This window comes from Cervus canadensis, chromosome 16 (assembly GCF_019320065.1).
Source record: "Cervus canadensis isolate Bull #8, Minnesota chromosome 16, ASM1932006v1, whole genome shotgun sequence".
NCBI classification, from domain to species: domain Eukaryota; kingdom Metazoa; phylum Chordata; class Mammalia; order Artiodactyla; family Cervidae; genus Cervus; species Cervus canadensis.
This window is the reverse complement of record NC_057401.1, coordinates 18,978,418-18,996,516: the sequence shown is the minus strand read 5'-3', so window position 1 is coordinate 18,996,516 and position 18,099 is coordinate 18,978,418. Positions and strand designations below refer to the sequence as shown.

The 18,099-nt window shown below is 37.6% G+C and overlaps 1 protein-coding gene across 8 annotated transcripts in view; it reads right to left on the bottom strand.

Moving 5' to 3' along the window:
• The window catches only part of PDE4D (phosphodiesterase 4D), a 1,564,543-nt gene that overhangs the window by 415,400 nt on the left and 1,131,044 nt on the right, over nt 1–18,099 (bottom strand). Inside the window, exon 2 of one of the 8 annotated variants that reach the window (XM_043488575.1) lies at nt 16,866–16,929. The exons of the other annotated variants lie outside the window; for them this stretch is intronic. Coding sequence (XP_043344510.1) covers nt 16,866–16,929 — 64 coding nt within the window. The remainder of the gene's footprint in view (nt 1–16,865; nt 16,930–18,099) is intronic. 8 annotated transcript variants of the gene reach the window in all.

Here is an 18,099-nt window from a genome sequence, read left to right as displayed (position 1 = left end):
GGAACAAAATAGAAAGCCCAGAGATAAATCCACACATCTATGATCACCTTATCTTCGACAAAGGAGGCAAGAATATACAATGGAGAAAAGGCAATCTCTTTAACAAGTGGTGCTGGGAAAACTGGTCAACCACTTGCAAAAAAATGAAACTAGAACACCTTCTAACACCATACACAAAAATAAACTCAAAATGGATTAAAGATCTAAACGTAAGGCCAGAAACGATGAAACTTCTAGAGGAGAACATAGGCAAAACACTCTCCGACATAAATCACAGCAGGATCCTCTATGACCCACCTCCCAGAATATTGGAAATAAAAGCAAAAATAAACAAATAGGACCTAATGAAACTTAAAAGCTTTTGCACAACAAAGGAAACTATAAGTAAGGTGAAAAGACAGCCCTCAGAATGAGAGAAAATAATAGCAAACAAAGCAACTGACAAAGAATTAATCTCAAAAATATATAAGCAACTCCTGAAGCTCAATTCCAGAAAAATAAATGACCCAATCAAAAAGTGGGCCAAAGAACTAAACAGACATTTCTCCAAAGAAGACATACAGATGGCTAACAAACACATGAAAAGATGCTCAACATCACTCATTATTAGAGAAATGCAAATCAAAACCACAATGAGGTACCATTTCATGCTGGTCAGAATGGCTGCTATTCAAAAGTCTACAAGCAATAAACACTGGAGAGGGTGTGGAGAAAAGGGAACCCTGTTACACTGTTTGTGGGAATGCAAAATAGTATAGTCACTATGAAGAACAGTGTGGAGATTCTTTAAAAAACTGGAAATAGAACTGCCATATAACCTAGAAATCCCACTGCTGGGCATACACACTGAGGAAAACAGAACTGAAAGAGACACGTGTACCCCAATGTTCATTACAGCACTGTTTATAATAGCCAGGACATGGAAGCAACCTAGATGTCCATCAGCAGACGAATGGATAAAAAAGCTGCGGTATATATACACAATGGAATATTACTCAGCCATTAAAAAAGAGTACATTTGAATCAGTTCTAATGAGGTGGATGAAACTGGAGCCTATTATACAGAGTGAAGTAAGCCAGAAGGAAAAACACCAATACAGTATACTAACGCACATATATGGAATTTAGAAAGATGGTAATGATAGCCCTATATGCAAGACAGCAAAAGAGACACAGATGTATAGAACAGTCTCTTGGACTCTGTGGAAGAGGGTGAGGGTGGGATGGTTTGGGAGAATGGCATTGAAACATGTATATTATCGTATGTGAAATGGATTGCCAGTCCACAGGTTTAATGCATGATACAGGCTGCTCGGGGCTGGTGCACTGGGATGACCCAGAGGGATGGAATGGGGCAGGAGGTGAAAGGGGGTTTCAGGATGGGGAACACATGTTCACCCATGGTGGATTCATGTCAATGTATGGCAAAACCAATACAATATTGTAATTAGCCTCTAAAAAAATAAACAAGTAAATAAATAAGTAAAAAAAAAATAAATGCAAAGTTCCACGCCTTAAAAAAAAAAAATCACTTTAGGACTCATAAGTCACACACTTAGAAAGGTTGTCTTGTCTTTCCTTTGCTTATCATTATCTCATTTCAGGGAATATAACAAATTAACTTTCAATTGAAGAGGAACATTAAGTTAAAAACCAAGCAGCATTAAAAGAACTTCCCCCAGGCCCCTTCCCACTATACTTACACACCTCAGGGCAGGTGAGGTGTGAAGGTAAAGCTCACCCATTCTCTTAGGGCAGGCCGAGGAGCATGTGGAGGGGGAAGACTGTTCACAGAGAAGAGCTAAGAAAAGCTCATAACAAAGCAGCATAAAACAGAGCTCCAACAAGGCTGGCCCAAGGATTTCACACTTGGCAAACACATGGAGTTGAAGAGCATGGCTACAACTTTTGCTTCTAAGGGGTATTGATCCATGGAAAAGTATTAATGATTAACCTGAACTTAAGCAACGAGAGGTTGTTACTTTGCACTGGCAATCTTTGCCTTGACCATCTATACACACTGCATGCACAATGATTGTATACCAATAAGTAAATAATCATTTCATTTACAGTTTCAAAGAACTAAGATCATGGCATCTGGTTCCGTCACTTCATGGCAAAGACATGGGGAAATAATGGAAACAGTGACAGACTTTATTTTCTAGCGCTCCGCAATCACTGCAGATGGTGACTGCAGCCATGAAATTAAAAGATGCTTGCTCCTTGGAACAAAAGCTATGACCAACCTAGATAGCATATTAAAAAACAGAGACATTACTTTGCCAACAAAGGTCCATCTAGTCAAAGTTACGGTTTTTCCAGCAGTCATGTATGGTTGTGAGAGTTGGACCATAAAGAAAGCTGAGCACTGAAGAACTGAATGCTTTTGAACTGTGATATTGGAGGAGATCAAACCAGTCAATCCTAAAGGAAATCAGTCCTGAATATTCATCAGAAGGACTGATGTTGAAGCTGAAGCTACAATACCTTGGCTTCCTGATGCGAAGAACCGACTCATTGGAAAAGACCCTGATTCTGGGAAAGACTGAAGGTGGGAGGAGAAGGGGACAACAGAAGATGAGATGATTGGATGGCATCACCGACTCGACAGACGTGAGTTTGAGCAAGCTCCGGGAGATGGTGAAGAACAGGGAAGCCTGGTGTGCTGCAGTCCATGGAATCTCAAAGAGTTGGAGATGACTGAGGGACTGAACTGAATTGAAGCTATCCCAGTCCTTTACTAAAATATGAGGATCAAGTGTGGTTTCAACTGGGATTCCTGTGAGAAATGATCACTGACATCTCTAGAGTATTCTGTGCATACATCTCCCTGCTCTCCGTTAATGACAGGGGATTTTCTATGTGTGTAAGATGAACCTTAAGATGATCATTTATACAGGGTATTTTTTATTCTGTTCCTTTCACAGACAATTTTCTATATTTTGGTGTGACTGGTGCTGCACCATGGTCCAGATGTGAAGCTGAGGCAACCTTAAACTTTGCTTGTACAAGAGAGTACTGGAAAAAAATTAAGTTTTAGGATTTTCCAATCAGAAGACCACTGTCTACAGCAAAGGCTTGTTATATATTGTGTGTATGTGTATTCATTGTATTTACCAATATCCATTTTTAGTCTTCAAAAAAAAAAAAAAGAATTCCAAGCATTATTTGTCATTTCTGACAGTAATGCTGAGTGACCTAACAAAAGCTGCCATGACTGTCTTGTTGGAGAGGTCCTTCATTTGCCTCCCATGCTATGCACTATCCTTCCTACATCTATACCCCTACCTTCACAATCTCTAAACCTAGTTGTAAGTGCACATAGATTAAAATACAGGGTTAGCATATATATTGATTAAGGCTGAAAACCTCGCAGATATGAAATATGGAAAAGAATAAAAGCAAATAGATTTGGGGAAGATATGTCAACACTGTTGATGTTCCTGCTTCTATCGCCAAGATCCGGATTGATGTGGAAGGGACTCAGACTCTCCAACTCTTGGTTCTTCATGGATAAAACAGGGACATTATCAACTTCCTTATAAAATGGTGCTTTTTAGGGGAGATTAGGGCTTCCCAGGTGGTGCTAGTGATAAAGAACGCAACTGCCAATGCAGGAGACTTAAGAGATGGGGGTTCAACCCCTGGGTTGGGAAGATCCCCTGGATGGGGCATGGCAACACACTCTAGAATTCTTGCCTGGAGAATCTCACAGAAGAGCCTGATGGGCTATAGTCCCTAGGGTGGCAAAGAGTCGAACACGACTGAAGTGACAGCATGCATGCACGCAGGGAACATTAAATGACTCAATATACATGTCAATATATATCCTCTCTTTAATTATCAATAAATACATACATACATATATATCTGTTTATGTATGTGTGTCTACAATTCAACTAGGTGTTAGTTTAGCCCAGAGACTTGTAGTCTGGTTTGGAATAAAGCATGTAAATGCTATTTGTATTGTAGAATGATCTGTATTGTATTATATTTATTGTATTGTAGAATTCTGTATTGTAGAGTGATCCAAATGACAGTGAAAAATCTCACAGTAAAAGATATTGTAAAAGCTTCATGATTAGATACCTCATGATCACACTGAAAACAACACATCTCACGTATTCTGCCTGAACTCCAATTGCATGCCAATATATGCATTCATCATAATATTCAAGACAATCCTGAAATTTAGGCTTTATTACTCTAATTACATACAGAAAGAATATGAGGCTCAGAGAAGGCAGGCAACAGGGTCAGGAAAACAAACAGATCCACCTGGACCCCAAGCTTAGTCTCCTTCCTTGAAGTCATGTAATTCTGACTCTGCAACATGGTGGAACACGTGATGCTCCATGCATATTACCACGGCAGAAGGATGAGCTGGACCTTGAAAAAAATGGTAGAATTTGGGCAGGTCAAGAGGAGAGAAGGATACTTCAGGAGAGGGGATGGTGAGCCGAGACAAGGGGATGGAAATACAGAATGTATATTTAAGAGACAGCTACAAACCAATTTGTTTAGAGATAAACTATATGACTGAGAAGCCAAAGATAAGATCAGAACAGTAGGCTGGGTCTAATTTTAGAGGCCTTGAAAGACAGACACAGGAGAGTCATTGGATACCTCATGTGCTAAGTCACTTCAGTGGTGTCCAATTTGATAGCTTATAAAAAAAAGAGAATTTATCAAGGAACTGCTGCATCGTAGAGATATCAAAACATAAAAGAAAGAAAAAACTCAAGAAACAGATCTGGCAACAAAATAGCTTGTCTTTCGGGGACTTCAGGTCCATAGTACATGGAATAATGCTCTGGGGCTATGACAGGACTCTGACTGACTGTCACAGTAATGCAGAAAGGGGGTCAGCATTTGGGTTCCCAATCATGAGCTAGAACTGTCGAGAAAGGCTTCATTGTGGAGTGATGGGCAATGAAGAAAGGATTTGAAGGGTGGAATTACATGATAAAAATAGTAGTTAATATTTAAATTTTAAAACTGATAGCTGACTACTGGAAATATGAAACCTGAGTTAAGTGATTCTACATTTTCAATTGCAAATTTTATGAAATCTAAATTTAGACTGAAATGCCATCAAGATGGCATCACCAGCTCGATGGACAAGAGATTGAGCAAGTTCTGGGAGTTGATGATGGACAGGGAAGCCTGGCAAGCTGCAGTCCATGGGGTGACAAAGAGTCAGACATGACTGAGCAACTGAACTGAACTGAACTGAAATTTAGATCAAACATGATTGACAGAAAGTTAGCATCTAAATTGATATGTATATAAAATATAGACAGGACTTCACAGGACTAGAATGAGGATAGAATTTTCAATATTTCATTAATAATTATATATTGCTTACAATATTAATCATTGATTATATATTGATTACATTTTGAAGTTAATTTTATCTGTTTAAACTTATTTTTTTAAAGTGATACTAGAATATTTTAAATTACAAGTGTGGCTTCCATAGTATTTCTATTGGCCAGCACAGGTCTAAATACTGAGAAATAAATAAATGAGAGGTCAACAGCATGATGAGACAAATGACACAGTTAAGGGAACACAGGTTACTTATTATTCCATCCTGGATCATTATTTTTGACAACATACATAGAAAAGATAAAAATTGTCTTAAATCAATGAGATGACATGCCCTGGACATGACTGCATTGTTAATCCACCCTCTTTTATATTGATCAGCTCTTCCACAACATCCAGGGAAAGCAACTTCAACTAGTTTTCTTGGTATGTCGTGTATTTGTTTACCTTTCAGAGGAGAATTATTTCACTCATAACTGTTTTCCATCTTTTGTCTCAAGATCTCTCTCCAGGTCAATCTCAATCTAGAACTGATTTATCAAACAGCCCCAGAGAGGAGCCCAACAAGAACTGCTCAGAGCTGTTCTAAGAAAATAATAACTAGAAAACCAGGAATTATTTAACATCAAGGCATAGCCTTACATGCCTGGATTTTTAATGGGGGATTACAGTTTGATAGTGAAACTTTGGTGTGTTTGAAAACTATGGATAATAATCCAGACATTTGCTCTTCTAGAAGTTATATGTGTAATAGATAGAAGGTAGACAATTTTAACTAAATGGAAAAAAAAAGGGGAGAGCTGAGGACTGTGAATTGTTGGGTATGACAAAAATTCAGGCAACATCATTTATCAAGAAAAGAAATGTAAAATTCTACCAATTCTCAGGGTTCAATGTATCTAAAGCAATATGTCTCCCAAATTGGAATTCCCAGATGTTTTACATTGGTCAGAGTAAACATTTGACTTATCCCGGAATGGATCAGGTCAGAAGTAGGAAGTTCACATCTCCTTGCAAGCTAAGAAGAGTAGTGTTCTGTTTTGCTTTCCCCATTCTTCATGCCAGGTGCCTGACATACTTAAAATCTACCCACAGAAACTTCAGATCAGTGGATTTATAGCCAAATGCCACTATAAAGAACTCTAATAAAATTATATTTCCACATTTACCTCATATCTGTATGAATATTTGAACCTCCAAGATATATTTCAATTTTTGAGATTACTGTATATGAAGTCTCAGTGCCACAGATAAACTGATCTACTCCACTCCGTTCTAATTTCTAATTATTAAAGTATCATTTATCATTTACTAAGCATTGATGGACAGGGAGGCCTGGTGTGCTGCGATTAACAGGGTCGCAAAGAGTGGGACACAGCTGAGTTACTGAACTGAACTGAAGTGATGCATTATTTATAACAGTTCTAGATGAAGAGATCATAAGCAATAATTTTTTCATGGATCTTTACTTACAAGTTATATATGACATATATCACATTAAAAGTATATATGAAATAACAAAGTGCCATAATCTATAGGTTATAGCAATGAGGCACTCATAAGGCATGTAAAAGTAACTTCTCTGGCCAAGAGAAAAGAAGGTTTTGTGAAAACAAATAAACAAATCCATTAGAGAGGACATTAACTGCATTTGAAACAACCTCAATAATACACCCAAGCTCCTGGGAAAAGAATGTATTGAACTACTGATAAAATTGTTTTCAGAACTACTAAAAGGGAGTAAGACAAATACCCATATCTGGCCAAACAAGAGAAAAGCGTGCCTATTGAATTTCCAATAAGAAATGTTTGGTTACAAGAAAGAGACTATTTTAACATTGTTTTTTACCAGCAGCACAACAGAAAAGGATGGAACACAATCTCATAGCTAATTCTTACTGTGCGGCTATGAACATCCTTTTCTCCATTGACTGGGCTGTGGCACATTATTTTTTGTTGGTTGCTTCTCTGTTGTTCTCTATAAATCCAGAATTATGTACCTCTATTCAGAGTCAACACATCCCTAATCATTAGGCCAATTTTGGTTGATTTCTGACAACTGCAACATTTCAACATTCTCATTAATATTTATTTCTGAGAAACTAATAATAGTAGAACAGATCAGTACTGGATCATCTTATCAATATTTACTTTGTGAAAGCATTTGTTGGTTACAAAAAGGTTCAGGATCCAATATCACAATTTGATGTGAAATCCATCGTCAATTTAAAAATAAATGCCATTTTGCAAAGCCTTGCAATTTATGTACCTTACAACTTAGCCAAATCTAGTGACCTCAACAATAAAATATTTAGTAACAAAGTCTGATGTATTTTGGATGTTTCTGTAAATTATTTATCCTCTATACAAGCTACATTTAGAGGTCTGCAGAGTATACTGCAGGATGAAAATAAAGTTCTGAATTGGAAAAAATACACAAGAAGTAATTAACTCTGACTTTGCTAAACTTAAGGTTAACTCACATATGTAGATGTTTCCCCAAGGATCTCTGCTTGGTCCTCTTTGGTTTTCGTATCTCCAACCCTGACTTTTTTTTTTTTTTTTATAACTCTTTGTTAGATATTTGTTTGCTCTTCTCCATTCACTTTTCCTGACAAATTCTCAAAACCAGCTTGTTTACCAATAAGTTATTTTTACTCTCAAACCTGATATTCCTCTTCTCAGACTCTGTTTCTGTTAAGTACAATTCTTTTGTCAGAAATTCAGGAATACTGGTGGTGTCTAGATATCATCAAGGGAACAGCATCTTCTTTTTCTTTCTTATAAAATTTTTCAAGTCTTTCTGATCCTTCTTCCATGTTTCCCTCCTATCAATTTTATTACTACATGTACCATTCCATGTTAGACCCTAAATATATGCTCTCTTTAAAAGAGACAAATTTACTTTTCCTCATAAATTTTTATACATTGTAGAAAATATAAAGTACACAAAAAGTATAACATAAACGAATACTCTGCTCCATCATTTTGTACAGAGTATTATTACTACTTCTAGAGTAGATTATTGCTATCATTACTCCCACTGGTCTCCTTATTCTATCATCTGCTGCTCCAAACTATGCCTTTATAGGTGCCATTTGATTCTCTCTTAAGTGAAGCTAAGACCACAGAATTCTCCTGTTCAAAAATCTTCAGTAGCTTATTTTAGAAAAACAAATCCCTTAGCTAGGTTTTCATGAGCCTAAAAATACAGTCTCACTCTCTTCAATTTTATTTCCCATGATTGCCTCTCAAGTTCATTAAGTTTTGGCCACACTTATTTTTTTTCCTATAAATGTTTACTTACTTTTCTATAATCTATACCTTTGCCAGATTCTCAGCTCCACAAAACTAAGTGCGAACTTCAAGACTAAATGTCATTTTGCCCACTTATGGCATCCCCAGTTAGAAGTACATTCTCCCTTCTCAGAGCTGATCAAGTGTTTTGCTTCTACTTTTCCTCTGGATATAGAGTATAAAATGTAGAGAGAGATGACTAGTTTCAGGTACCAATGCTAGTACTGAAGTAACCCTACGGCCGTGAACATAGCCTTTGAACCCTCAGCTTTCTTATCAGTTGATGTAAGAACCAAAGGTAATGATATATTGAAATCTACTGTGTCAACTACAAAGTGCTATATAATAGGAGTTCATTCTTTCCTAGCTGCTCCCTTAGGCACTGCCTTTCAGTAGAATGGCTCATCCTCTTTCATGACTCAATTTGTAAAAGCTTCTCTGAACAGGTGCTTACGTTTGGTGCTATGTGCCCCTAGAGGATCATTCAAGTCTTTATGTAGTTATAATTCAAAATTTTTTATTCGAATTTTTGTCTGAGCAATTAGGCTGTGGATCTTCCTGTAGGCTGGAAATTTGTCTTACCCAGTTTTGCAATCCTTAGCTGAGAGCTTTGAACTCAATTCCTGTTCAGTAAATGTTTGTTGAATGAGTGAATACATGAGTGAATGAATAAATAAATAAATGAATTTACAGATACCTGGATCTGGTCAATCAGTTATTTACATTTAGTACTTGTGTTCTCTCTTCAGACTATCAGCTCCACAGGCACAGGCTCTTTGTGTGACCATCTTGTATTCCACAGTTCCACATGTATGATATTGAATGAATACTTACAGAAAGTTAAACAGGAAAATGTAGCTCAGTTGGATCATGAACTAAAATGTTCTTGCATATAGAACTTTCTTATATGAAAGTTTTTCTTCCTGGTGTATATGCAATCTTAGTACATATTTAACTCAGCAAATGAGACTCATTATATTTACTATCAACACTGGAGTTCCTTCTCAAATCCAATACAAGAATGTCTATAAACATAGATGCATCTTTTGATGGTACAGTAATTCAGTGGAGTCAGATATTACTTAGTCTACATTCTAACATCAGCCTCTGGGGCAAAAACTAGTCTAGTCAATATTGCCATGGAGAATCCTTTAAATTACCCAAATGGAAGTCAAGATGTTCATGTCACAACAGGTCCAAGGGGACTGAGATAGGGAGAGAGCATCTCTCCTATCTCACACTTACTAGTGAGCATGGATTCATTCAAGGAGGCAGCAGATGGAGAAAGCAGAATGCCTATTTGAATTGCTATTTCTCCCCCTCTCCCCCCTTATCTCTCCTGTTTGGCTTAGTCTGTATATTTGAATTTGTATCATTAAGTGCTTGGACAGTGCACTTCTTTTGAATTGCTCTTGTACAATATCTCCATTGTCACAGTGCAGGCCATTTTTTTCAATACCCTGTAAAGATGAAAAGATCTTTCTAAACATCATTAGGTCCTGAATAACTTAAAGTTAATCATCCCGGTAGTACTTTAAGTCCAAGTCTGACATGGAGTGCCTAGACCAGTACAGTAAAAATTGCTAGGGATGTGACAATTAATTTTCATTTTCTAACTCTGTTTTGAGGTGATTTTGAACATAGACTGAAGTCAGAGACAAGGCAACCCCAGAGCTAGAATGTTCCGCCTTCACAGAGTTTATCATACAGGATTTCTGACATGTACCAGCCTTAGGATTCAAATGGTTTTTCCTCCAGAGGGAAGAAACCTTAATGACAAAAAGAAATGTCAGGGAGAAGCAAAATCTCTTACAAGTCAAAGTGTCCAAGAACTCCTTTGCTAGCAGAGGGTGACTTTTGCCAACAAATAACAGAAAGTGAACATGTGATTGTGTTACTCTTGATGTCATGGCCAATGGTTTCCTAAAGTAGGGGACAGAGAGAGAAAGTGGGAGAGAGGGCGAAGAAAGAAACCAGACTAAACTCAAAGAGAACTCAAGAAAATAGACTAAATTCAAAGAGAACAGCAAGCTGCTCATATTCTTGATGTTCTTGTTATTACACGAGGAATTACCATGGTAACACCAGTACCACGTTACATCAGATACCAATATATGTTGTTCAGAAATAACAGCACAGACAAGAGCACATGTTTTCCATCAAGGCGGCAGGGGCCAGAAGGGCCATTGCAAATTTAGAAAAACTGTATCATAAGGGTATGTTGAATAATTTTGACTACTCAACAGACTTTGAGACTTCTGTAGCTGTAGGCACATGTATTTTACTAACTTTTGCCTGAGTTAAAAATTAATAACTAAATGACACCAATCCCTCATGTATTGTGATAAATTGAAAGCTACCTGTTTTGTGAGATGATTTACTATGAATTATCATGCAATTGTCAGCTCAGATTTCAAGAAATCTTAGAGGAATTTTAAATGTTTCTTTCAAGCAAATTAGGCAAATTCATCATTTTTTTTGACTCAGCCATTGCTCAGGAAGAAACATCACAAGGGTAGAATTTTGTATTTTCATACTTGGGGGTCATCATAAAACTTTGGAACTAAATATCAGCCACCCAAAGGGTTTTGGTGTAATTTACAAGTTGCAAAAAAGGCAGTACTGTGTTACTATAGCAATGAAAGCAATCCAACAAACACTCACATAAAGTCATTCTGGGTGGATTATACGGAAACCAATGATGTGCAGATCATTTAAGAGGCCCTAATAGCAGACTACATTAACGGGCAGCGTTAGCAAAGACAGAGTGAAAGTGTCTGATATAAGAATTTATTAGCAGGTAAAAGAGAACCTGGTGATGAAGGAGTGAGCTGAAATAAAGGGAGATGAATACAGTGACTCCCATGTTTCCAGTTTGGATAATGGGGGAGTAATCCATTAGACCTTCTAATCAAAGAATAGAAGAGGAACAGATCTTAAGAGTACGACAATGAGCTTCATTTTGGCCACGAGAACACCCTGATTTTAATTTAAGGCAGTGATGATGATACAAGTAAAAAGGAAGAGCAATCAAGGCTTAAGACACAAGTCTGGAAGTTGCTAGAATGAATTTAATATGTTTCTGCAAGAGGTACATGATTATTTATTGTGTCTGATGACTTTCTTATTCCCAATGAGAATAATACATCACATAAGAATTGACTGAGCACCTATTATGTTACAAGCCTTGTACAAAGCACTGTGCACAGTGGTTTAAAACACAGGCTTACGCACTGTTTCCACAATCCCATAAATGACTATGGAAGGAGGCTCTTGGGTCAACAAAATATATAAATATTAGACTGCAATTGTGAGAACTGCTAAAAAGAAGATAAAGGCGCAATAAGAGTATATAAATAGGTACTTAACACAGTCTGAGCATTTAGGGAATGTTTCCCTGGGGATGATGAGGCCTGAAGGATGAGTAACAACATGAGCTACCAGAAACCACATGAATGAAGCCCTGACCATCTTTTGTAATTTAGAACACATTCCATCTTTTCTGGGAAGCTGATTAGCTTTCCCTTGGACCTTTGTATCTTTCTTCTCAACAAACTTGTCTCTAGGGTATCACCACTGGCAAAACTATCTTCTTTGCTGGGAGTCACCCTCCTCATGAGGCTGTAGAAAACATGGCATTACGGATCAAGCTTAAAGCCATCAACTTTAATTTAAAGGCTGTCAGTGGATTGACTGCCCACCCCTCCTGCCTTTATTTTTTGTCTTTGCTTCTTTCAGACCTTCTACATCAATATATAATCTCCTTTAGAGCAGTGCTATGCTAAGCCGGGAATGCTTGTCAGAATTCACTAGTTCATTCACGCGGTTAACAAGGTAAAATAAAGGTGATAAGAAAAGTTTTCCCTTCACGGCATGAATTTATCTATGTAATAATCTTATTTAATGCAAGAGAAAAATCAGTGGGAAAGAAAAACAAGCCAACACAACAAAAGAGGAAAAACACATTGAAAGGAGATTCAAAAGATGGGTAATTTAGTGTCTCTAATTGGATGAAGAAATGTGGGTAACACGAAGGTCACTGTGACTGTGCAGAATCCCCTGGACTTCAGGACAGACAACATTCTAAGTATTCTAAATAGTCTCATGTCACTCCATTTAGCAAAGCAGAGGCCGTATGGCTAGGTGATGGGTGAATGCTAAACTAATGCAGAGGAACAAAGGTTAATATTTATGACTGGTTTTATTAATCACTAGTAGTTGGCAATAGATTGGAAAACAGACTTTCTTTTCTAACTTCAGTTGGAAAATATTACCTGTTTATTTCAATATTTTAAAATTCTCAATGATAAATAAGACACAAAGGATATGTTTAAAACTGCATTTTCAATGAAAGAATAACATTAAATAATCATTTGTCTCCCTAAAATGAAATTAAGAATGTATTTTGTTCTTTCACTCTCATGAGCAATCTCCCTCACTTTATTTTTGCCATTCTCTGTCCTCCCTTTTTAGAGCTCAGACACCTTATCCTTTCAGTTTAACATTCAAATCAGAGCCTCACTTAGTTCTCCACAGAACATGTTACTCATCTTCAGGCCTCATCATCCCCAGGGAAACATTTTCCAAATGCTCAGACTATGTTAGGTACCTATTTATATACTTTTATTGGACCCTTGTCTCCTTTTGAGAGGTTCTCACAATTGTAATCATATATTTATGTATTTTGTAATTGTAATGAAATGGTTCCTGCCAGGATTTTACTCTGCTTGCTTCAACCAGGATAGGGCTCCAGTCTTTTCCATTTCAGTTTATGTTGCAAGTTATTGCCAAATTATTCTTCCTGAAACAGCTGTTTCCATCATGCCACTATAAAACGGCAGGAAAGACAGAATACATATAAATAATTGAAGTTTATATGATAATGCTGTAACAGACACATAAAAAAAGAGACAACAGCTAGCTAAAGGAGAAACTTCATTTTGGAGATAGGGAATTAGGAAAGGATTAACGAAAAAGATCTGCAGGAGGGGTTGGGGTTCATCACAAAGTGAGGGAAGAGGAGACCTATAGGCTAAGTATAGGTATAGTTAGTAGCTCTTTACATCTAAAATGCAGAGTATATGTGGGTGATGGGAGGGATTTATCCCCAAGGATACAGGATATGCAGGAGGTAGACCATGGACATTTGGAAGTGAGATGTTTTATAAGCAATGAAAAGCTATTGGTGTAAGCAGGGAAGCATCACGAAATTTTAAAGAATGACAGTCAGGAAGAGGATGATAGAGGGATAAAGAGATCAATTATGAGGCTGCAAGTCTTTCAGGCAAAAGAAAATGAGGGCCTAACTAGAATAGTGTGCTGGGAAAGGCACAAAAGGAAGGAGAAAGAAGGTACCTGATAACAGATAGTGATAGAGAGTGTAGGCTGAGGCAGAGAACGCATCTAGGATGACTTTTTGGCAAGTGCTATGGATCACAGATGATGGGGAGGGACCCTGGGTAATTTCAATGACAAATATATCGAGTTTGATTTCTCTGAAGATCCCTTAACTAGTAGACATTTGTATATATGGCTTTGGATTTGAGGAGAGTACAAGGAGCTGGAAATACACATTCTAGTTCAAACCATATTGCCAATAATTTTTCACTAGATGAAAGTAGGGTTAGCCTAAATCCTGATGATAATTAGAGGCTTTGTTTATTGAAAAGAAGTGCCTTTTATCTGAGAAAGCACTTCATTTTCCCCCCAATTTTCCCCTTATGAAATTTGTTCTCTCCTGCTAGGATGAGCTGGTTATGATGACAATCGACTTTAGGCTCACACATTCACAAAAAATGTACCCATGTACACGGGCATGAGGACAGGTGACAAGAGTCTTCATTCTACCAGGTCAATGGGATGGTCACTCGATATTTGTTATCTTTTGTGTAATTTTACCCAGTATTTTTTACTTCACCTTGAAAAGCATATCAATGTTTAGTACTTAGCCTGGAGCCACAAGAATGTATTAGATCATTTATTCAGCTTTCTGTAATGAAATCTTCATGGTAGTTCTACTGAAATAATAATAGGCCCTGACAGTCCAATAAAGCTGTCTGAATCACTGAACATTTTAGATCATTTAAAAAGTGTGGCAATGGTTATTTTTAACCAGACTAAGAGAGCATCCATTAGTGGTTACCATGAGAAAGATGAAGGTATTTTCTTTTTTTTTTTTTTTCCATTTATTTTTTTTATTAGTTGGAGGCTAATTACTTTACAATATTGTAGTGGTTTTTGTCATACATTGACATGAATCAGCCATGGATTTACATGTGTTCCCCATCCCGATCCCCCCTCCCACCTCCCTCCCCATCCCATCCCTCTGGGTCTTCCCGGTGCACCAGGCCTGAGCACTTGTCTCATGCATCCAACCTGGACTGGCGATCTGTTAGATGAAGGTATTTTCATGAAATACATAAAAAATATCAATTATCTGGATATAAACAAAGACCTTTCAAAGAGCTTCAAAGTATTCCCCAATCCAATCTGTTTATACAAGTTTCTCAATCTCAGCTGTATTGGGATTTGGGGATTTTTTAGTAGAATAATTCTTCTCCTTTTTTTCAGTTGAAGTGCAGTTGATTTACAATGTTGTGTTAGTTTCAGATGTTCAGCAAAGTGGTTCAGTTATGCATACATAAATTTTTTTCAGATTTTTTCCTTATAGGTTATTACAAAATATTGAGTATAGTTCCTTGCGCTATACAGTAGGTCCTTGTTGATTATTTTATATACAGTAGTATGCACAAGTTGATCCCAAATTCCTGATTTATCCCTCCTCCCCAACCCCCTGTGGTAACCATAGATTTGTTTTCTATGTCTGTGAGTCTATTTACATTTTGTAAGTAAGTTCATTTGTATCATTTTCTTAAGAATAATTCTTCACTGTGTATAAGAGAGTGTTTAGCATCATCCTGTTTTTCTACCTGGAGACTTGGCTTCAATCTTTGGGTCTAGAAGTTTGCCTGGAGGAGGAAATGGCAACCCACTCCAGTTTTCTTGTCTGAGAAATCCCATGGACAGAGGAGCCTGGTGGACTACAGTAGGTGGGATTGAAAGAGTCAGACATGAATGAGTGACTGAGCCTGCACAACTTACAATCAAAAATGTCCCTATATGTTGCCAAAAGTTCCAGTTGAAAACAACTGGCTGCATTGATAATAAATTTAATAACCACTTTTTCAAAAAGGGTTATTGAAAAGCAAATGCTGATCTGGGCTCTGTTTGAATGATGATAGATTCTGAGTGAAATAGGTTATATTTGATGAAGATTGACTGTACACAGTGTGTAACTGTTTTCCTTTGGTACAGAAAGTGGGAATACTTTGAATATATCACTCGTCAAGTTCAGACTCGTTGATTGAACCTTTTTTTTAATAAACAGGAGGCCACTAATTACTGAGGAATCATAGTCAAATTCCTGTCTCCTTCCACAGTCATGACAGCAAAGCATTTCTATAAATACAATTTGCTATGTGCTAAACTGTGTCACCCCAAAATTCATGTGGAGATGCCTAACCCCCTGTCCTTCAGAACGTGACTGCATCTGGAGACAGAGTCTTTAAAGAGGTGATGAGTGAGGCTGTTCAAATGGGTCCCTTATCCAATCTGACTAGTGGTCTTCTCGTAAGAGGACACTTGGACCCACAGATTGACTAGGGGTGCAGGCACAGAGCAAAGACCACGCGAGGACACAGTGAGAAGACAGCATCCGCACACCAGAGAGAGAGGTGGCAGGAGAAGGTAAACCTGACACCACTCTGATCTTGCACTTGCAGCCTCCAAAACTGAGAAAATAAATCTCTGTTGTTCAAGCCATTCAGTCTGTTGTATTTTGTTATGGCAGCCCTGGCAAACTAATACTACTGATTTATTTCTTATACTACTACTAATGAACTAAAAGTAATATTAATTTGACTAAATTCAAGTCAGACAATTGATTAGAAATCTAAGTGTGCAACTGTAATCTTTTCTCAAGGAGAAAAGAGGCTGATTAATGCAGACTTAGACTGCTAGTATTCATTCCTATATCCTTTTTTTCTGATCCCAGAGACGACAGGGAAGAAGCATACAGAATGGAGAGAATGAGAAGAAGGTGGGAAGCAGGAGGGACCCCAGGGCAGCGCAGGACAGAGGCCCGCCAGCCAGAGACATGGGGCAGAGCTGCTGAGACGTGTGAGCACCCGAGGTGCTGGGTTGTGAGACGTGCCCAGGAGCACAGGTGTTTTCTGTACCTGAGGGTGCTGTTGAGTCCTGACATGCCTCTTTCACTGCTCCCAATATTTGTTGCTAATTTTGCTAAAATAAAAAAAAAAAATGTTTTCTGAGTTTAATACTACTGCAGGACAAGCAGAACTAGGGCTTACATTTCACAATTTTTGTAACTGATTGTATCCACTTCTGTGCTTCTATCAGGTTTCTGACCCTTTCAATATCACTTTCCTCTAGGAACGTTCCTCTCTTCCCTTCACAGTGACTTCTCATTTTTACTATATGGTTATGTTTGATGAAGCAAAAGGAAATACATATGTTTTGTTGACTTGGTAAAAACAAAAGCATGATCCCCAACCACCTAGGCCAGAGGTCTAAAGTCAGTTAGTGCTGTATGCAGACTCTACAGGGAAATGAGGAAGGGAACTCAGCCGATCCAGAATAGCAGAGGCAAGGTCTTGCCAAAGACTCCATATGATGGTACTCAGGGAAGGGATACATACACCTGTGCTAAGATAGGTAACACACAATTTCTCATCATTTATTTCCTAAATAATTTATTGTCCAATCTGTGCCTGGCTCTACGCTGGGCACCAAGGATGCGGCAGTGAGCAAGAAGCAGTCCATACACTCAAAAACCCTGCAGCCTGCCTGGGTGAGGATGGAGTGGAAAAGCCGATTAAATCTGACTACTTATTCTCTATGTATTAAAATTGGGACATCAAAGCATTATAAAATTTAAAGAAAGCTATTTTTTGCAAGAGTAAAAATAGAGTCCTTGAATTTGTGGAGGCTACAAAATATTAGAGGAATTTTTTTTATAAAACATGACTATAGAAAATTATTAGAATCACAGGTGGTAAGACTGTCATTCTCTTCAACACTGAGATTAATTAAGATTTAGGAGTGTTAGCTTCTTTGTTAATCTGTTCACTGCTGCTCCTGAAATAAGAATTCAGAACTATCCAATGACCATGTGGTCACACTTACAGTGCTGCTCATTCTCAATTTGGAAATTATCTCCCTGTGCTCCAAGGCAACATGCTGTTCTTTCAACAAGTCATTGTTTTATAAGGATATACTTGAACTCAAATTGAGGTATATTTTGATATGATTAGATTTCCTACTTTATTCTCTCCATTTAATGAAAAGTCATATTTCTTTTTACCACCTCAGTATTACACCTCATTGACTAAGTGAGAACACCGACAGACAGCTCCTCTTCTTTAGATGTTTTCCGGACTTCCTCCCTTTTCC